At 46.4% G+C, this 22,436-nt stretch overlaps 1 protein-coding gene across 1 annotated transcript in view; it reads right to left on the bottom strand.

The window, feature by feature from the left end:
- Positions 1-22,436, bottom strand: part of MPP3 (MAGUK p55 scaffold protein 3) — a 66,567-nt gene that overhangs the window by 27,533 nt on the left and 16,598 nt on the right. Inside the window, exons 7-11 of the mRNA XM_056863373.1 lie at positions 21,726-21,811; positions 13,959-14,033; positions 11,824-12,020; positions 5,980-6,044; positions 1,814-1,834 (exon numbers count right to left, since the gene is read on the bottom strand). Of these exons, the coding sequence (XP_056719351.1) occupies positions 1,814-1,834; positions 5,980-6,044; positions 11,824-12,020; positions 13,959-14,033; positions 21,726-21,811 (444 nt within the window). The remainder of the gene's footprint in view (positions 1-1,813; positions 1,835-5,979; positions 6,045-11,823; positions 12,021-13,958; positions 14,034-21,725; positions 21,812-22,436) is intronic.

Here is a 22,436-nt window from a genome sequence, read left to right as displayed (position 1 = left end):
TAAACCCGAAAGTAGCCATTTCGGTGAATTTCCAGTTCAAGTTTATCGAATGTACAAACCTGGAGAGAAAGCTGAAGTCGAATAGGCAATTCTGGGGAAAGCCTAATAATTATAATTATAAACATAAATATAATTATTAATTATTTGGCTTTTTCGAGTCCTGGGGGGGTCATTTTTGGAGGCAGAGCCCCCAAATTCACAGCGTAGCTTAAAGGGTCCTTGCACAAATCCCAAAGTTTGCTGAAGATTGGGTCAGGGGGTCTGATTTTATGGGGTTAGGAAGGGGTTGCCCCCCCCCCCATGAAAGCCCTTGGTCCAAAAGAACCAGAAACCACATCATAGACAATCAGGTCCAAAGAAGCTGGTCTTTACTGGTCAAATAGAATAACAGAGCATAATAGGAAGGGTGACAGCTATGAGGCTGGCTGGCCTGAACTTGGTAATATAAAAGCACTGAAAAGGCGAGAGATTACATATCAAAAACAAAGCTGTGTTCCCAGAGCTTCAAACAGTGTTCAGTAGGCATAACAGTCCTTGAGCCTGGTCGGCGGGAAAGCGAAAGTAAACATCAACTGAGATACTGGCCTGACACCCATAGACAATCATTGTTGTCTATGGAGGAGGGGGCAGCCCTTTCCCGACCCCACAAAATTGGACCCCCTGACCCAATAATCACCAAACGTCAGGAGTTGTGCAAGGACAGTCCCTTCAAGCTATGCTGTGAATTGGGGGGGGGGGGCTCTACCTGCAAAAATGATCCCCCAGGGCCAATTTTTTTCAGGAAACCCAAAAATATTTACCAGTATGGGTATTCAGCCTATTTCAGGTTTCCCGAAAAAAATCGGGACCAATAAACCCAAACCCGAAATTTACCGAATATTTTTTTTTTGCACAGCCCTACTTAGGCTGCTGCACACTTTATCGTTCTCTTTTGCAGAGATGGCCTCTGCCGCTTTGCCTTCTCCAAGTCACGCCTTGATACCCTCGTCTTCCGAAAGCCCTTCCTCGATTTCTTCCCTCTTGCATGATTTCCCTCCCCATCTTGCCCGTCTAACGACAGAACATGAGTTCAGCATGTCACATTTCGGTCCCACGTGCCACCAAGCCCACCTTCGCACTTTAACAGAAATTAAAAATAGTAGTAAAATCTGCAAAGGTGAGAATTTCAAGGTCACACAGTCACCTGCTTTTTCTGACCCGAAGACTGAAGGATTTGGTCCTAGTGAACATGGTGGGATTTACTGCTAAAGAAGCATATGTGATAGCATAGGGCTGAAGAAAAACAATGAGTGAAGCAGTTTTTGTTTCTTTCAGTTTTAAAAAATACCGAAGTACACTAGTCGTCATGATTAATCAGAATCACAATCAGATTTATTCCATTTCCATTCCACGTCCTGGCCTCCTCACTGGCATTGGGGCCACTCACTGCGGTGTAAGTAGCCTGGGTGCCAGCGCGGAGGGTCCCAACACCAGCGCAACCCCTTTTTGGCCTCCTCAGGTCAGGAATGGGGTGTTAGGCTGAAAGAGTAAGATAGGCCCAAGCTCACTATGGCAGAGTGAGGATTTGAACCTCCCAGATCTTAGTCTGCCATTAACTACTACACCCAGCTGGAAGGTAAAACGAATTACAGAAAACGGCACAAATGGATAGTGTTTCACCACTAATTTCAATTACCGAACCTGGGTTTATAGGTAAAAACACATACACACACATTATACATAATGACTCCGGTTACAGGAGGCTGTTTTAATTATCAGGCTACGCAGGAAAGGAAACATTAATTGCTCACTTCAGAATAGGTGAAGAACCTACCTTTCTCGGAAGACTGATCGTCTGCGGTTAGCATAAAAAAGATAAGAGGCAATAACAGGTTTTAAAAAGACCAAGGAAATAGTTCGATAGAATGGAGGGGTGGGAATTAATGGAAATATGCTCATATTGTGGCTTTTCAGAGTGCAACGTGTGGGCAATCGCAAAGGGAGGCACCAGTCCTCGGCTGTTTTTTCCCAAGAAATGGGACAAAGGAGCCCCCATAACCACATTTTTGTGTTAATGGACCGCCAGCGCTGGATATCTCTGGACACACTCGCTCGTTTTATGCACTGAGATCGGTGCAGCCTCATTCCCAACTTTTATTCTTCCACTGTGGGAGGAGAGCAGAAGTTGATAGACAAGTCTTCTGTTGTTTCCTCGCCTCTTGAACAAATTGCATCTTCTTTTTGAGGGGGCTTCCCCCTGAACTACTTATTGACCATTCAAGGTTCCAGTCTGGAGCATGAAATAATTTGAGTTTTTGAGGGCTCATTATGGCCTTTTACACATGGCTGTTTCCCTCACGGTCACCCTTCCAACGACTTCGCGTTTTCGTTTCGATTATGCATGCCGCTTCTGACCGCCAGAGGGTTGTAACTGTGCTTAGGGGTACACCTGGCCATTCATTTTTGGGTCTCCTGTCTTTATCCCTCTCTGCAATCCACATTGGATGATACTGGGGGCAACATACTTTTTATGGGACAGAAGGAAGAAAATTCTAGAATTTCAATGGAACTGATTTATTTTAACTAAAAGTGATTTTATTGTTGTTATATTACGGATTGTAGAATGCTGGAAACCGCCCTGAGCCCGGCTTCACTGGGGTAGGGGGAGGTACAAATTGAATAGAATAAACAAAAATAAAATAAACAATACATGACGCCTCTCTGCTACGGGACAGACAACCCAACAGCTCTGGCTGACAACCTTTCCTTGTTGGGATTGCATTTTAAAAAGCAGACATCAGTCCATGCCGTCTCTGCCTCTCAACAGTGGATTGGCAGTGTGTTGGCAGAACAATCCATATGTTTTTGCTATTTTGGCAAATTAAGCCTGGGGGTAAATTACATCCGGAAACTAATGTGGGGAGAAAGGGTTCAACCCCTGCCCCGAACCACTGCAATCCCAATCCAATTCCCCCTCCTCTGGGAGCTTCTATTAATAGAAGCTTGAAAAGGTGGGTGATCCAATCACAGATCTCCGGGGTCACCACCTGATAGCAGGCAATAATTCCCAGATCTCGAGATATGTTGCTAGATACTGCATGTTAATATGTAGGGCTTGGAAATCACAGCAGTAATTTTTAACTTATCTATTTTATTAACGGTCATATTTTATTCTAATAGTGTTATCTGGTTTGTCTTTAAATCTGCCTTGTTTTTGTTGGTAAGGCTTATGGTATGCATCGCTGTATTTTTATAATGCTGGTCAAATGACTGTAATAAATGAAAAGAAAGATCTCCAGGAGTCTCCTCTCGTTGCATCCTTAGAGGACGCACAGATGTTGGTGCACGTGGCTTCCCAAAACATTATCCACACTTCAGTTATGAAGAAATTGGTAATGTCTTCAGCCTTGAGCATGGCCTGCTAGGCATATGCAGTTTGGATTTTACTGTTGACATGCAGGTTTCTAAAGTGGCAATCTGAACCGCAACCAGATGCCATCCCCCACTACAGAAAGGCGGCTTCCTCCTTTATATTTTGCAACTGAACAAAGACTCAAAACCATAAACCATAAAACTATCTCATCAAGAGAAAAGGCCAGCACGTGAGACCAGAGGGTATGGAAAGGAGAAATGATCAAGTGGCGTGATCCCATTGCATCTCCAATCTGAGGGCGTTGTGGGTGGGGATGCCAGCTCTGGGTTGGGAAAAACCTGCAGATTTTGGGGGGAGAGCCTGAGGAGGGCGGGGTTTGGAGAGGGGAGGGACTTCAATGCCACCGAGTCCAATTGCCAAAGTGGCCATTTTCTCCAGGGGAACTGATCTCTGTCGCCCAGAGATCAGTTGTAATAGCGGGGTACCTCCAGCCACCACCTGGTGGTTGGCAACCCTAGTTGTGGGTCCCCCACTGCATGGAAGTGTTGTTGCTTTGTTGTTGCTTTGGATTTTTAAAAAGGGACAGTCTTTGACACTAATTTCCATACACACCCTCCTAATTTTTGAATCCTGAACTCAGGACAAAGCATAGTAGATTAAGACACCCTAGGGTCTTGGGATTTTCAAAATATCAGTAAAATTATTACTAACAGGGGCCTTGCAGCACCTCAAAGACAAACAGGTTGTATAGTGGCCCAGGCTTTCGCAGGTTACCGTTTGCTTTGTTCATCTAATAGATGCGTAACCTGGGCTCTCATCCATAAAAGCGTGGCATAGTGGTTAAAAGCGGTGGTTTGGAGTGGTGGACTCTGATCTGGAGAACCGGGTTCGATTCCCCACTCCTCCACATGAGCGGCGGAGGCTAATCTGGTGAACCAGGTTGGTTTCCCCACTCCTCCACACGAAGCCAGCTGGGTGACCTTGGGCAAGTCACAGCTCTCTTAGAGCTCTCTCAGCCCCACCGACCTCACAGGGTGTCTGTTGTGGGCAGGGGGAAGGGAAGGTGATTGTAAGTCAGTTTGATTCTCCCTTAAGTGGTAGAGAAAGTCGGCATATAAAAACCAACTCTTCTTCTTCTGCTACAATAAGTCTTCGAGGGGTCTCAAGACTCCCCTTCATCAAGGCCGTGTTCCCTTGTGCTGCCTTGACCTTCCATGCAGTGGAGGACCCACAACTACGGTTGTCAACCTCCAGGTGGTGGCTGGAGATCTCCCGCTATTACAACTTATCTCCAAGCAACGGATATCAGTTCCCCTGGAGAAAATGGCTGAATCGTGCCATTTGAGTAGTACAGCTGGCCAAGAGTCATGTATTGCTTATGGGTTGATAGGATTCATATGGGGAATGTGGCTCATGACAAGGAGCCTGAGGAGGGAAGATTTTGGAGGGGGGAGGGACTTCAACGCCATAGAGCCCAATTGCCCAAGCAGCCATTTTCTCCAGGCGACCTGATCTCTATCGGCTGGAGATCAGTTGTAGTAGCAGGAGATCTCCAGCCAGCGTGGTGTAGTGGTTAAGAGCAGTGGTTTGGAGCAGTGGACTCTGATCTGGAGAACCGGGTTTGATTCCCCACTTTTCCACATGAGCAGTGGAAGCGAATCTCGGGGACAGCATTGGTTTCCCCACTCCGAATAAGACCAGCTGGGTAACCTTGGACTAGTCACAGCTCTCTCAGCCCCACCTATCTCACAGGGTGTCTTTTGTGGGGAGGGGAAGGGAAGGTGATTGTAAGCCGGTTGGATTTTTCCTTAAGTGGTAGAGAAAGTCGGCATATGGAAAGTCTTCTAGTACCTGGAGGTTGACAACCCTAATGTGGAATATTCCTCTTTCTTAAGGACAGGCTGGAATGGCACAGGTTGTGGAGGTTCCGAAACACGTGGTTCTTCATCAGAAGGCCGGTATGCGCAGTCAGAATTCTCAGACTGTAGGATCGCTTTCAGAATCTTTCCACCCCTATGACTTCATCTCTCTTCTACCCTTCAGCCAGCATGGTGTAGTGGTTACGAGCAGTGGCTTGGAACGGTGGACTCTGATCTGGCGAACCGGGTTTGATTCCGAACTCCTCCACATGAGCGGAGGGGGCTAACCTGGTGAACTGGATTGGTTTCCCCACTCCTACACATGAAGCCAGGTGGGTGACCTTGGGCAAGGTACAGCTCTGATAGAGCTCTCTCAGCCCCACCTACCTCACCGGGTGTCTGTTGTGGGGAGGGGAAGGGAAGGTGATTATAAGCCAGTTTGAGTCTTCCTTAAGCTCTAGAGAAAGTTGGCATATAAAAACCAACTCTTCTTCCTTTTGCCCCAATGGAGCTCATTTCCCTTGTCACGAGCCACGTTCCCCATACGAATCCCACCAACTCACAAGCAATACGTGACTCTCGGGCAGCTGTTCTACTCAAATGGCATGATTCTGCAGCGCTGCCTGCTCCCTGGGGCGTCAAACTCCGGTCTGTCAAACAATCGCCGTTCAAACCCCGCAAAGAAAACCTTCCAAAATTCAGCTGGGCCAAAAATGCGAGTTCCTTGGGGAGAGGGGAGAATAAAGAGAAAGACGTGCAGTGACTTACAGAGCGGCTTTGTTAAGCTTCTCGTGTTGTGCAGCATGCCGATGGTCCTCCTGTACATCAGGCGCCTAAATACAAAAATAGCAGTTATCATTCAGAGACAGGGGGAACTATAAAGAATCAGACAACGGTGCAGACGGAAACGTGGGTGAGAGTCGGTGCCTCCAGCTAAATGGAGAGCAGGGTGATGTATTTCTACAGCGGCAGGTGCTGAGAGAGGGTTAAGGAGAGCATTTGCAACAACACGATTTCAAACGATGCCATCAGCTTATACCCATGGTAGATATTTTAAAAATTCCCCATGATCTAAGGCCATGTTCCTGTTCCACGGGTTCAATAGAGGACCTCCCACATATTTTGTTTAGTTGCCCATTTTATGACTCCATTCGTTTTAAATTAACCCAGCATATCCCGATGTATTAGATACAGTTGAGGGCCGAGTTGGAATTTAATGGCAGGTGTTAATTCTAAGATCACACTTAAAAGGGTAAAGGTCCCCTGTGCAAGCACCAGGTCATTCCTGACCCATGGGGTGACATCACATCCCGACGTTTCCTAGGCAGACTTTGTTTACGGGGTGGTTTGCCAGTGCCTCCCCCAGTCATCTTCCCTTTACCCCCAGCAAGCTGGGTACTCGTTTTACCAACCTCGGAAGGATGGAAGGCTGAGTCGACCTCGAGCCAGCTACCTGAAACCAACTTCTGTCAGGATCGAACTCAGGTCGTGAGCAGAGCTTGGACTGCAGTACTGCAGCTTACCACTCTGCGCCACAAGGCAAGATCACGCTTAGAGTGGCTTTTTTTGTTGTTGTTAGCGTCTAAGTTAAGGAAGACATTTGTTGAAAATTAGGCTCTGAAGTTGCCATATAAAGAATATTTCGGGGAACTATAATGTTAGGGGAATAATAATATGCATATACGTGACTGTAACATTGTAAAAATTTTATTCATGTAATTCTGGGTGTGGGTTATATATTGTGTATGTTTTTAATCTGAATATTGTTAAGGTCTGTGACTAAAACATTAATAAAATATATTGATCATATTTCTACAGTGGCAGGTGCTAAGAGGCATACTGTCTGATCTGGAAGGCTTTGCCCCAGAACCTGGAGCGTGTAGAGATTATTAGTACTTGCGAAGTGATGAGCAGAAAGTATTTTGTATGCTCCAAAATGCACACTTTTCTGTTCTTTGTATGTCGCAGGAATCTATCTCTTTTAAATATTTATAAACCCACCCTTTTCCCCAGATAACTAGGCAAGTATTAACAATAAAAACCGCACCCCCCCAAAAAAATCCATTAATTATATAAAACAACAGCAACAAAATAGCATAGCCAGTGTGGTGTAGTGGTTAAGAGCGGTGGTTTGGAGCGGTGGAGTCTGATCTGGAGAACCGGGTTTGATTCCCCACTCCTCCACATGAGCGGCGGAGGCTAATCGGGTGAACTGCATTTGTTTCCTCACTCCTCCACACAAAGCCATCTGGGTGACCTTGGGCAAGTTACAGCTCTGTTAGAGCTCTCTCAGCCCCACCTACCTCACAGGGTGTCTGTTGTGGGGAGGGGAAGGGAAAGTGATTGTAAGCCGGTTTGAGTCTCCCTTAAGTGGGAAAAGAAAGTTGGCATATAAAAACCAACCCTTCTTCTTCTTCTTCTTCTTCTTCTTCTTCTTCCCAAAAAAGTAATGATATTAATAGTGTAGACCTGTTTGAGAAATTCAGCATATAAAAACCAACTCTTCTTCTTCATCATCATCATCATAAAGAAAAATATTTAAAATGCAAGGCACTCACAAAACAAGCATCTCGAGGAGTCAAAAGGCGATGTAGTGGTGGGAAGTGCGGCAAACACGCAGCCAAATTATGGCAATCCCATAGGGCAGGGATCCCCAAACTTTTTGAGCCTGCGGGTCACACTTGGAATTCGGACCCGGCATGGTGGGCACAGCAACAATTCCAACCACAGGACACAATTCCAACCACTGGACCTTCTTTGTAAGCCAATCCAGGAATCCAGGTATGAGACCGACACTCGCTCAAAATAAGTCATGCGCACAGCCAGCGCATCGAAGTGCTTGTTCAAGGGCCAAGAGAAGGGAGGTGGCACTTTCTTTGGAAAGAAACTGTTCCTGCAGCTTCACTGGGGAGAGGGAGGAGGGAGGGATTAGCTCCCTCCCCGCCCCCCGCTTTTAATAGATCAGCCACACGTACAAAACGGGAAAGATTAAGCCGTCTGCAATGCTACAGCATTTTCTTTTCCTGCTTCTGGTCTTTATTACTATTCGTTCGCTCCCGTCCAGATTCTGGATGCAGGAGTTGTCCAAAGATGAATACTCAAAGGAAAGGTTACAATTAAGGGCGGAAGGCGAGCAACCCGCAAGATGCAGAGCATTCATTTCTATTATCATCGATCTGTTCCCTCCTGGGCGCACACAAAAAATCAATTTTTAGGAAAAAGAAAAATTCACAGCAGCAAAGCTTTTCAGAGGAGGCCAGTTCTGTCTCCTAACCCTTGTGTGGTTGCCGAGGCTGACCAGAAAATTGGGGCCCATACGTTAAGGGTGTAAAGTTTTGCCGTGCGGGGCTGCGGGTAACAGCATCCAGCTCATCTATGCCGGCAGAACTCGTCTCTCACACCAATTTTTATCCTTTTAGCAGGGGTGGATTTTAATATCACATTGGCGGCTACCAAATTTCTTTCCCAGTCAATTAAGATTAAAAAAAATACTTTAATGGTATTGTTCACATGGCCAATTCGGCCTTGAACAATGTCCCACTGAGATCAAAATAAAAAGGAAGAAAAAGGAACTATCTGAATAGCCCACGAGGAAATTAGTATTCAGGGCCGAATTGGCCATGTGAACAATATCATTAAAGTAAAGTACACATTTTTATCTCTCCCTTCCCCCAAGGAGCTTAGGGTGCCACGCGTGATGCTTGCCTCAACCCTCTGAGGTAAACTAAGCTAAGAGATTTCCACATTATGGAGTACCTTAGAGAGGATAGAGGACCTGCCCGTATGGCCCCCTGTCTCCTTAAGGGAGGATGAATCCTTGATTGACCACCTTAGAGTAGGAAAAGCCCCAGGTGCTGATTTTATTCCACCCGAACTTCTGAAAAACAACGTAGATTGGTGGGTTCCTTTCCTAGCCTCATTTTTCACCTATATAGATAGGACTGGACATAAGCCAAAGTACTGGGGCAGGGCGATTGTGGTGCCATTTTTTAAGGAAGGAAAGAGGGACAATCCGGCCAACTATAGGCCTATTAGTCTCCTCCGCATTATTAGTAAATTGTATGCCAAGCACCTTCACGACAAATTTACCAACTGGCTAGATCAAGAGGACATAACTGTCGACGAACAAGCAGGCTTTATAGAGGGCAGGTCTACTTTAGACCACTGCCTGATTTTACAACATTTAATTGAAAAATATTCTTCTAAGGGTCCAACAGCTTTGTATGCAGCCTTAATAGACCTTAAAGCAGCATTTGGCATGTCTATTATGTTAGGTGCTGTGGAACACAGGCAGGATAATGCTGCTGCAGTGGTCTTGTTTGGGGGCTTCCTAGAGGCACCTGGTTGGCCACTGTGTGAATGGACAGCTGGACTCGATGGACCTTGGTCTGATCCAGCAGGGCTTTTCTTGTGTTCTTAGGATGGAGGGACTGCAGTGAAGAGACAAACTTGGTAACGCTGAGTAGAAAATCTGATAGGATTCACTCCAGAGTCTATCCTGAATGTCACACTGGACTCAAAAAGCAGAATCTAGCATTTAGCCTGCCATTTGTGAGATTGAAATGGAGGTCTGCTGTAATTAACAGAAAAGGTTTGCCCCGATCAATTCACAATAGATTATCCTTCCTGAACAGCACGTTCAAGAGCTCTTCCATTTCGATTTCCCCAGCCAGACAGAAGCGGAAGAGGCTGCAAAAACAACAGACCCTTTTTGAAACGGCACCTTCCCTGTTTCTCCTTACCCCCAAAGGCATGCAACACCGTTAGATTCACCCCTCTTAAGCAGCAAGGGGAGATCATTCTGTGCAAGCTCAGAGGCACTCTTGTCATTGAGCAGGACAGAAATCCAAGCAAACAAGTAAACAAGCAGGGATTCATTAAAGGTAAAGGTCCCCTGTGCAAGCACTGGGTCATTCCTGACCCATGGGGTGACGTCACATCCCAACGTTTTCTAGGCAGACTGTGTTTACGGGGTGGTTTGCCAGTGCTAGTACTGCAGCTTACCACTCTGCACCACAGGGCTCTTCATTAGTCATACATATTTAACTGGAGGATGTTATAGTTCCTGAATGGGAACAATGCTCAGGGATAAGTAAATGCCATTGTCCATTTGCATAGAACAGAAGTTACAGAATCTGAATAGATATTTGTATTAAATGAAGAATGCATCCAAAGGCTGCCCAATCCAATCCCTTGCTACAAAGGCAAAATCATCCACCTGGTGCCATGCACAGACCAACCTGCACAATCCAGACTGCAGTATGAAAGAGGTGCACCACAGAAAAGATGCCTGCTGGGCAAAGAGATGGCTCTGACAAGCGAGCCAAGTCACACAAAGCACAGAAAGGCAAAAAGAAAGGGGGGGAAATGCTTACATTGAGAATCAGTGGTCAAATTTTATCCCTGCCCTAAATCTGGCTATTGATTGAAAATGAGAAAGACTATCCAATGGAACTGTTATCAGGGTATGTCCCCAACATTCTCTGGATCCAGACTACAGTAACTCTTCACAGGATTGCACTGTGCACCCCTTTACACAGAAGACCAATTCGTATGCTCATAAGATGAAATCCACACATGCTAAAGTGGCCCCAAGTGGGAAACAATGTGTGGACTCTTCAACAGCTTCAACTGGGCCCAAAACAGGAACTAAATAGAAATATTTAGATTGCCTATAAATACAGAAAATATACAGATTCCTCTTAAAAGAAGCATCGCTGTATTGCAAAGACACTGAGACCATGAGAAACCAACTCAAACAGGTTCAAACAAGTCAGTATTGGTTAACAATGCACTAAAATTGAAAGGAGGCCTCAATTCAAAGAGGATGTGGGCAGAATGGAGTGGGTGCAGAGGAGAGCGACGAGGATGATCGGGGGCCAGGAGACCAAGCCCTAAGAGGAAAGGTTGAGGGAATTGGGAACATCCAGTCTGGAGAAGAGGAGATTGAGGGGGGATATGTCTGCTCTCTTTAAGTATTTGAAAGGCTGTCACTTAGAGGAGAGCGGGGGGCTGTCCTGTTGGAAGCAGAGGATAGGACTCGCAATAATGGGTATAAATTATGGGCAGAAAGGTCCTGGTTGAATATTGGGGGGAATATTTTACAGTAAGAGTTGTTCAGCAGTGGAATCAGCTACCTAGGAAGGTGGCGAGCTCCCCCCTCACTGGCAGTCTTTAAGCAGCAGCTGGACAAATGCTTTTCAGGGATGCTCTAGGCCAGGCTCATCCAAACTGCGCATGAGGCCCAGGATGGCTATAAATGCGACCCAACACAAAATCGCAAAATTACTTAAAACATTATGAATTAACTATCGTTAGCATTAGTGTACTTTATGTGCAGCCCAAGACAATTCTTTGTCTTCCAATGTGGCCCAGGGAAGCCCAAAGATTTGACACCCCTGCTCTAGGCTGATCCTGCACTGAGCAGGGGGTTGGACTAGACGGCCTGTATGGCCCCTTCCAACTCTATGATTCTATGAAAATTAGCAAATCAGAAGTTAAAAAGAGCCCCCCTCTCCTCATCGCATTCTTGCCTCACCCCTGATCTCTGCTATAAACCAAGCACAGAAACAGAACTGGCAAACCCCTCCACCCCACCGTCCTCCAGCTCACCTTTCCTGGAACTGCTTCGAGGGGATCAGCCCAGCCCGAAGGTTGGTGTCCCCCACACGCTTCGCCTGCCACCAGGTCGGGTCATCCTGGCTCACCACCTCCAAGATGTGTCTTCTCTGAAATGGCAGCCCAGCTTCCTGGCAAGGGATGGCTTTATCCTCTTTGGGGTTGTAGGAGAAAAGGGCTCTCATGAACACCTGGCGAAGGACAAATGAAAACCAGGGCCCGCCCTGTAGTTATTCTATGGTGCATGAAACAGACGCAGGGTAGGATGCAGCCGGCGTCTTCACTAAATCTCACCCAATTCCTCTCTTTGTTACAGCCCCCGTCACACGTGACTTGTTCATGCCGGTCCTCTGATCCTCAGCATGTTTGGTTTCTCCCTTTTTCATCAGCAGAGAAGCTGGCTGGATCCAACCCACAGGATTTTCTATTGATCACAGAATTCGCCACCCTGAATTAGAAGAATTAGAACCCCCCACCCCCACCCTAATAAACTATCCTAACTTCTTCCAACATGGAGACAGATCTCAATGGGTAGCTGTGTTAAGTCTGTCTGAGGCAGTAGAAAAGAGCCAGAGTCCAGTAGCACCTTAAGGACTAACGAAATTTCTGGCAGGGTATGAGAGAAGATGCAGTCAAAAGCTCTGTTCACGACCTGAGTTCAAGCCCAACAGAAGTTGGTTTCAGGTAGCCGGCTCAAGGTTGACTTAGCCTTCCATCCTTCCGAGGTCGGTGAAATGAGTACACAGCTTGCTGGGGGTAAAGTGTAGACAACCGGGGAAGGCACTGGCAAACCACCCCGTAAACAAAAGTCTGCCTAGTAAACTTCGGGATGTGACGTCACCCCATGGGTCAGGAATGACCTGGTGCTTGCACAGGGGACCTTTACCTTACCTTTATGAGAGAAGAACAGAGAGAGAGAAGAAGAGTTGTTTTTTTATATGCCAACTTTCTCTACCACTTAAGGAAGAATCAAACCGGCTTGCAATCACCTTCCCTTCCCCTCCCCACAACAGACACCTTGTGAAGTAGGTGGGACTGAGAGAGCTCCAAGAGAGCTGTGAGAAAGGTCATCCAGCTGGCTTCATGTGAAGGAGTGGGGAATCAAACCCGGTTCTCCAGATTAGAATCCACCGCTCCAAACCACTGCTCTTAACCACTACACCACCCTGTGTAAAAAAGCTCATAACCTACCAGAAATTTTGTTAGTCTTTAAGGTGCTGCTGGACTCCAGCTCTTTTCTAATTCTTCCAATGTACGATCCAAACACAACAAAAATGCAATAAAAGCCATCTTAAAAAATCCCATACACCAAAAACACACAAATAAAAAGGTAAAGGTCCCCTGTGCAAGCACCAGGTCATTCCTGACCCATGGAGTGACATCACATCCCGACGTTTACTAGGAAGACTTTTGTTTACGGGGTGGTTTGCCAGTGCCTTCCCCAGTCATCTTCCCTTTACCCCCAGTAAGCTGGGTGCTCATTTTACCGACCTCGGAAGGATGGAAGGCTGAGTCAACCTCGAGCCGGCTACCTGAAACCAACTTCCGTCGGGATCGAAGTCAGGTCGTGAGCAAAGCTTGGTCTGCAGTTCTGCAGCTTACCACTCTGCGCCACGGGGCTCCTTAACACACAAACAGAACAACCTAAAATCAAGCCAGAAGCAGCAAGACAGACCAGTTATGACAGATCATGCAGGCCAGGAAAGGAAGAGCGTGGAAGGGTCAATCCCCAGAACAGGCCAATGGGACAGAAGTTTCCTGGCACCTAAAAGTCCCCAGAGCAGGTGCCAAGCTGTCTCCTTGTCACGGCCTGCCGAATCTCAGATGACGGGCAGCCAACGGAGGGCCTTGGAAGATGAGGGACTTTAAGGCTTGCTTCTGGGGACTACGGTTGAATGAGGAAGATAAAGGATTTCTATTACAGAATTCTCATCCCCCTGCCAAAGCTGTCAGGTTTCCTTGAGGGAAACCATGACAGTTAATCTCTCTGAAAGCAGTTTAAGCTCGTCTGTAAACGTGGCCCTGACCTGAAACCCGCTACAGCTTCCCACAGACTCCGAAAGCAAATTCCCAGCCTGGAGTCCTTCTAACAAATTGGAGCATCTCCTTATTCCAGCGCGCTCTCTTACCTTGCTTTCCTTCAGGCGATCTTCTTCCTTGATGGCTGGAATTATTTTCAGCATTATCGATCCCTGGGACTGAGCCTGAGAGAAAGAACATGGAGGGGGTTTGCGTGTGCGCATGTGTTGTGTATGTGGGTGGAAAAGAAGGCTGCATCTGCACAAAGAAACCCCGTTTGGCTCAGTTATGATAAGAATATAAAACCTTCCGACGTTCCAGATCTCACATAGGCTGATGTGCTCAGAGGAATGGCAGAAGAAAATGGAGGGAAGGGGAGCTGAATGAGTCGACATTCTGTGGAAATCAATAGCAAAAAGACCAAAACTTTGTGCACAAACTGAGCACAGAGATGCCAAAGGTAACCAACAGTGGGTTGAACCACAGAAACATATCAAGATGCCTTTTACCAGACCAAAGGTCTATCAACCTCAGTACTATCTACTGACTAGTGCTCCGGGGTCTCAGACAGAGGTCTTTCACATCAACTGCTAGTCAATTTCTTGAACAGGGGATGGTGGGGATTGAACCTGGGACTTTCTCCATGCAAAACAGATGCTCTCTCATTGAGCGGCAGCCTCAATCCATAGTGCCTTTCTGCGTGTGGAAGGGCCCTTTTCGATCGAGTGCTGGAATAACATGCAAACAAAAGTGAAATCAAATTTGTTCTGCTTGTACAAAAGGTTACGGGGCTGTCTTCCAGAAGGGAAGGAAGGAAGGAAGGAAGGAAGGAAGGAAGGAAGGAAGGAAGGAAGGAAGGAAGGAAGGAAGGAAGGAAGGAAGGAAGGAAGGAAGGAAGGAAGGAAGGAAGGAAGGAAGGAAGGAAGGAAGGAAGGAAGGAAGGAAGGAAGGAAGGAAGAAGGAAGGAGGGAGGGAAGGAGGGAAGGAGGGAAGGAGGGAAGAAGGAAGGAACCCACCACCCTATTACAATTTACAACAAGATCCTAATACTAACTATGGCCAACCCTGCTTAGCTTATAAGATCTGATGAGATTGGACTACCCTGGACTATCCAGATCAGAACTTAAAGCTATCTAGGGTCCTGGTTATCACTACACCCACGGGCAGTGAATTCCACAATTTAATTATACATTTGATCCCAACGGAAGTTGTTTTCAGGTAGCCGGCTTAAGGTTGACTCAGCCTTCCATCCTTCAGAGGTCAGTAAAATGAGGACCCAGCTTGCTGGGGGTAAAGGAAAGATGACTGGGGAAGGCACTGGCAAACCATCCCGCAAACAAAGTCTGCCTAGTAAACATCAGGATGTGACGCCACCCCATGGGTGCTTGCACAGGGGACCTTTACCTTTACCTTTTTACATGATAATAAAATAAATAAGCAATGTATTTCCAGCGATAAAGGCAGGAATCCCCAACCTTTTTGAGCCTGCAGGCACACTTGGAATTCTGGCACAACACGGCGAGCGCAGCAACAGAATGGCTGCCACAAAATGGCTGCTGCAGGAGGCGGAGCCAGCCACAAAACGATTGCCAAATCTTAACTTCAGTAACACAGCATCCTTGTGCTGTGGTGGCAACTGCTGCCAAAGCAACATTTTTTAAAAAATCTGCACCGCCAATCAAATCTAATGCTATAATTGGTACCGGTTAAGTAGACAACTGAGAATGTGCCTTTCTTTTCTCCAATGGCATTTCAATTACATCTACCACTTTTCCATATCAGTTCAAGCTGCTGGTATTATTGTAATATATATTTCTGTGTATTTCTAGTTTTTTATCATGTTATAAAGAAATGTATTTTCTTTCTTAAATGAAGACTTTTTTTAAAAAAAAAATCTCCAATAGTCAATCAGAAGTCTTGCTGGGCAGAAGTCTACCTGGCCACACCCACTTCCAAAAAACACTTGCCGGGCACGAGAAAAGGTGTCTGCGGGTGTCATGGCGCCCACAGGCACCAGGTTAAGGACTCCTGGATAAAGGTGCCAGCATTTTGCATGGTCCCACCCTCCTTATGGTTAGCCAAAGCAGAAAAAAAATGCAAATACTCCAGGGTATGGACATTTCCAGGATTTGAGTAATAACACAAACACTGCAGAAACCAGCTCTTAAGAACATAAGAAAAGCCATGCTGGATCAGACCAAGGCCCATCAAGTCCAGCAGTCTGTTCACATAGTGGCCAACCAGGTGCCTCTAGGAAGCTAACAAACGATGGCAGCAGCACCATCCTGCCTCTGTTTCACAGCACCTATTATATTCAGCATGTTCCTCTGATCCTGGAGAGAAGAGGTATGCATCATGACTAGTATCCATTTTGACTAGTAGCCATGAATACTCCTCTCTTCCATGAACATGTCCACTCCCCTCTTAAAGCCTTCCAAGTTGGCAACCATCACATCCTGGGGCAGGGAGTTCCACATCTGAACTATGCGTTGTGTAAAGAAATGTTTCCTTTCATCAGTTTTGAATCTCTCACCCTCCAGCCCCCGCGTTCTAGCATTACGAGAGAGGGAGAAAAGCGTCTCCCTGTCCACTCTCTCCATACCATCCATAATTTTATAGACCTCTATCATGTCTCCCCTTAGCCGCCTTCTTTCCAGGCTAAACAGTTCTTGGCGAAGAACTGGGGGCTGGGGCCGACGTGTCTGCAAGAGAGCTACACAAACGGCATTGCCAGTTAGGAGCTCGCCTCCCACGTGGTTGCTCTGTTGCAAAAAGCAATCGCTATTTTTCATTCGCCGCTTTTGTCCCTAGAGCAGCATTTCCTCCCCCCCCCCCCGCTTAATACTTTAAGCATTCAAGAACAAATACCATACCACTTACAGCACATTGTCAGAGTTTACTAAATAGACAGATGCCGCCGCTGGCAGTGAAACTGAACTGAGATGGTTCTTTTTTTTCTTTTTTGGTAGCCTGAATCCCTCAAGCAAAGCCGAACTTACCTGCAAGTCCCTGAATGCCGACTTCTGGGTACCCCTGTTGTGAAAGCTGCCACGGCTGGGAGAAGTGTTTTCCTTCTCCTTTCTGCGGCCTAAATACGGATTTTGTGAGGCCAGGGAACGCAACCACCCACATTCGAAACATTAATTGGCCCATCAAAGGATTCCTTCGCTTGGTTTCTCGTTTCTGAGCCACGCTGGGGAAGATGAAAAGATGCTACCCTCCCCAAAAAGACAAGAGGCTCATTTTTTCTAATCATGAAGCGACAAGCGCTCTGAGGAATATCTCAATTTTTTATAAAGCATCATGTACATCAACGATAGAACCGTGATAATAAAAATACTCAATTGGGTCTGGGGCATGTCACAATTATACAGTAGCGACAATACTGTGTGTTTGCGTAGCGCTTAAGAGGGCTCAAAGCGCTTCATGTACATTATCTTGTCGTAAACTTTTACAATCAGAAGGAGATTGAGACTAGGAAGGGCAGCCATGAAGGAGCTAGAAAAGATTTTGGAGTGTAAGGATGTGTCACTGGCCGCCAAGACTAGATGAATTCGTGCCATCGTATTCCCTATTACTATGTGTGGGTGTGAAAGCTGGACAATGAAGAAAGCTGATAGGAAGAAAGTAGATTCCTTTGAAGTGTGGTGTTGCAGGAGAGTGTTACAGATACCGTGGACTGCCAAAAAAACAAACCAGTGGGTTATAGATCAAATCAAGCCTGAACTGACCCTAGAAGCTAAAATGACTAAACTGAGGCTGTCGGATTTTGGTCACGTCATGAGACGACAAGAGTCACTAGAAAAGACAGTCATGCTAGGAAGAGTTGACGGCAGCAGGAAAAGAGGAAGACCCAACAAGAGATGGATGGACTCAATAAAGGAAGCCACAGCCTTCAATTTGCAAGACCTGAGCAAGGCTGTCAAAGATAGGACATTTTGGAGGACTTCATGCATAGGGTCGCCATGAGTCGGAAGCGACTTGACAGCACTTAACACACACATAAACTTTACTGCAGCTCCATAATACATCTCTTACATTTTTAATCCCTCCTTTCTTCCAAGAGCTCAGAGCAAATACAGGGCTCTCCCTTCCTCCATTTTATCTTCACAACAACCCTATGAGGTACGTTAGGCTAAGAGATTAGCCTTTTTCAGTCGCTATATTTTGGGCACTCCTAACTCCTTGCGTGCCAGGAGTGTGTGAATGTGCCCTCAAGTCACAGCCGACTTATGGCGACCCCGCAGGGTTTTCAAGACAAGAGACGTTCGGAGGTGGTTTGCCATTGCCTGCTTCCACATGGGCTGAGAGAGTTCAGAGAGAACTGTGACTGGACCCAAGGTCACCCAGCAGGCTTCAAGTGGAGGAGTGAGGAATCAAACCCAGTTCTCCAGATTAGAGTCCGCCGCTCTTAACCACCATGCCACACTGGCTCCAGGGGTCTGAGTTTTACACAATCCTCTTGATACATGCGGTCACCGTTTCGTGTGGACAGGAGATGGCCCAGGCTACTTCGATCTCGTCACGTCTCAGAAGTGAGGTAGGGTCAGCCCTGGTTAGTATTTGGATGTCTCTTGCCTTGAAAACCCTACGGGGGTTATCATAAGTTGGCCGCAACTTTATGACACTTTCCACCACCATCAATTATCTGCATGCCAACAGATGTATGTCATTTTAAGTGACACGGGTGTAAATTTGGTCTGAGCCCTAGCAGAGCTGGGAGGTGAAAGGGGCTGTGGAGAGCCACCTTGGGCTACGAGACACCTTCATACCTTTTGAGAGCCAGCGTGGTGTAGTGGTTAAGAGCAGTGGACTCTAATCTGGAGAACCGGGTTCGATTCCCCACTACTCCTCCACATGAGTGGCAGACTCTAATCTGGTGAACAAGGTTGGTTTCCCCACTCCTCTACATGAAGCTAGCTGGGTGACTTTGGGCTAGTCACAGTTCTCTTAAAGCTCTCTCAGCCTCACCTACCTTCCAAGGTATCTGTTGTGGGGAGAGGGAGGGAAGGAGATGGTAGGCTGGTTTGACTCTCCTTAAAAGGTAGACAAAATCAGCATATAAAAACCGACTCTTTTTATTCTATTTCTTGATACACGTAGTTACCATTTTGTGCGGAGAGTGGATAGCCCAGGCTAGCCCGATCTTGTCTGATCTCGGACGCTAAGCAGGGTCGGCCCTGGTTAGTATTTGGATGGGAGACCACCAAGGAAGTCCAGGGTTGCTACGCAGAGGCAGGCAATGGCAAGCCACCTTCTTACCTTGAAAACCCTACAGTGTCACCATAAGTCAGCTGTGACTTAAGGGCACTTTCTACCATTATGCATATTTTCAGCTATGGTACGCAAGATTAGAAACCCATGTTTATGCAGGTACGCGTTTGCACACACTGAAGCTTGAAAATATGTACATTGCCCTACCCACACAAAAGATTGATGACTGCATTTATCAAGAGGATCGTAGGTAGTACACTCTCCCGGTACACATTGTAGGACGGCCAAAAATATAACAACTGAAAGTGGGTATTGTGACTGGCTCAGGGTCATTTGGTAAGCTTTATGGTGGAGCAGAGTTCTGAACCCAAATGCTCCAGTTTCTAGTCAAACACTCTAACCACTATAGTACACTGCCTTTCCCAGTGACAAAGGTCAGCATTACTATCTCCCCCCCCCCCATGTTACAGATTCCAGCTGAGACTGGGGGGGCAGGATTTGAATTAGGGGATTTCTTGATTAGATGCTTAGACTCTAACAGCGCAATCTTAAACAGACTTATCCCCTTGAATTCAACGGACATGCAAAGCTACAACACTACTTAGGATTGGGCTGTTAGCCACTGAGCTACAATACCGTTCTCTTATATAGCACTCCATCAGAATACATGATCCTTTCAGCATGAACAAAAAGGTAGAGTTCCTTCCCCAAGGAATTTATAATCCTAACTTTGCATGCGGGGAAGGGGGTGAGTCAAGAATGATGAACCGTTGATGGGAAAACTTTGTTGCAAGACCTTGGGGAATTCTTCTTTTGCAAAACTGCTTCGCCAGTGAATTGCTCTTCTGCTGGCCACGTCTCCTTTCCTAAACTCTGCACTCTCTTATCAACACACCATTCCTCATACCGATAAAATCATTTCATTCCGAGAACTCGTCAAGCATGCACATTACTTGCTGTCTGTCACCGAGTTTGTCTGGTCACATTTCCTCCATTGGTCAATTGGTAATCCACCAGGAGCAAAACAGACACAATGGGGAGAGATGGATGAGTATTTTTATGCATACTGCCACACTTCTCCTGTAATGCAGGGTTGAGGGCCTTTAATGGAAAACTGAGGGCATGGATGAAAGGATCTGAGGTCAAGACCGGTTCTAGCCAAGCCTCAACATGGAAGAAGAAACCTCAGAAAGAAATGAAAACCCCTTGAGGGAAGGGGAGCCCCCAGGGTCTTCACTATAGATACTCTAGCTCTGAAGAGCACCCCCAGCCTCCCATTCAAGATCCTAGCGGGCAGGGCAGGAACCCTCGGAGTGGACCCGTCCATCTTTAGTACCCCAGAGTCTACCCCATGAATAAAGAAGGGCAGAGCTGAATCCTGCACCAGTTGGAGGAATGAAAGCCAGGCAAGACAAGGCCCCTCACACTCTGACTCAAGAAGAAAGCACTACCATCTAGATCTTCTCAAACTGTTCCGGTCCTGTCTCTCTAGTCTCCCCATCTCCTTTTGTTTAGCTGAACTAAAATTCCATGATGTTCCCCTTAAAATATCTTCCTTTTTTGCAGTATCTCCCGATTTCCCCCCCCCTTTTTTTTTAAACAGGAAGATAGCACTAGTGATTAAGGTGCCCTTGGCTACTCTACAATCTTGCAGAGCAAATTTTTGCGCAACTCGCCTCGTTTGGAAGCAACATTTGTGACGGCAAAGTTAATTGCATCGGCGTCAACAAGGGCTTTTTTCAGGTCCCCAGCGTGGGAGTTGCAGAGCACGTCATCTCCTCTTTGGCACGGAAGAGGTGGGCCTCGTGACTATATAATTAACCCCGTGTCAAAGTTGACACCCTAAGTGGGTCTCTGCGGCTCTGGGAAAACAGGAGACTCGCTTCCCCAATTAAAAGACTCTTCTCGAGACGAGGAGAAAAACCTTAGAAAAAATGCTGAGCATAATTAGGAGAATGCACTAAGGCAAAATGACAGCGAATGAATATCGGACCACATCGGTCCTTCCTTGGTTAAGGTTGGATCCAACCAGATTTTCCGCTAGTGTAAAAGGGAGGAGGGGGTACACTTTGACAACCCAAAAGGGCTACACTATAGATCAGCGTTTCTCAACCAGGGTTGGCTGCAACCCTAGGGTTCTGCGAGAAATCACTACGGGTTCCACGAGAAATAGTGATGAATAGGCTAATCATACATAATCATATGTAGGGGTTCCCTGAGACATGAATATTATTTCAAGGGTTCCGCGAGGGTGAAAAGGTTGAGAAACACTGCTATAGATCATGGGACCTGCATGGACAAAAGCCACATGGGACGAGGTACCAGCAAGAATAGGCTGAAACAGACTAAAAAGATGACCCGATCCAAACTAGCCCATCTGCTCTTTTACACCCTCCCATCCAGTTATGGTTCTGATCTTACTCAGGCCCTGTAAAAGAAACAGTAAACCACTGGGAGACCCAGTTGCAGAACTTCACATCTGGTTCGGCCCAAAGAGAGAGCAGCTTACAATTCATGTATCACCACCACAGTGTTTATTGATTTATTTTACTTCATTTATACCCTGCCTTTCTCTCCAATGGGGACTTAAAGCAGCTTAAAATGGGGTAACTGCCAATTGATAAATAGATATCTTACAAGTAGAGGGGGAAAATAGCACCCACCAAAATCTGGCTGATTTCCTCGGGCCTTTTGTGAAGTACAACAACGCCATTCACTTCACGCAGCTCATCGCCTACGTGCACAAGACCTGGGGGTGGGGGAGGAAGGAAAATATATTAAATGATATCTGCATTTTATTTTATTTTTTAATATGTTTTTATTTCCTCACACTATTTGTTAAGCAATAAACCAACAATACATACCATACACAACACAATATAATACAACACAACCACTTACATTGGTTTAAAGTGTTTTGTGTGTGTGTGTAAAGTGCCGTCAAGTCGCAGCCGACTTCTGGAGACCCCTTATGGGGTTTTCAAGGCAAGAGACTAACAGAGGTGGTTTGCCAGTGCCTTCCTCTGCACAGCAACCCTGGTATTCCTTGGTGGTCTCCCATCCAAATACTAACCAGGGCTGACCCTGCTTAGCTTCTGAGATCTGGCCAGATCAGGCTAGCCTGGGCCATCCAAGTCAGGGCTAAAGTGTTTTAGGGGAGAACTAATAGGTCCGTCAGTGTTGACATGCCATAACCCCAAACACATATGTAATCCCATACCCCTTTCCAATCTGAAATGTAGTGCTGGAGGAGACTTTTATGGATACCATGGACTGCCGAAAAGATAATTAAGCGGGTTCTAGCTCAAATAAAGCCTGAACTGTCCCTAGAAAGTTAATGACCAAACTGAGGCTTTTGTACTTTGGTCACATTA

This window comes from Euleptes europaea, chromosome 18, assembly GCF_029931775.1.
Source record: "Euleptes europaea isolate rEulEur1 chromosome 18, rEulEur1.hap1, whole genome shotgun sequence".
Taxonomy (NCBI): domain Eukaryota; kingdom Metazoa; phylum Chordata; class Lepidosauria; order Squamata; family Sphaerodactylidae; genus Euleptes; species Euleptes europaea.
Note: the sequence above shows the minus strand (reverse complement) of the source record. Positions and strands in the feature narration are given on the sequence as shown.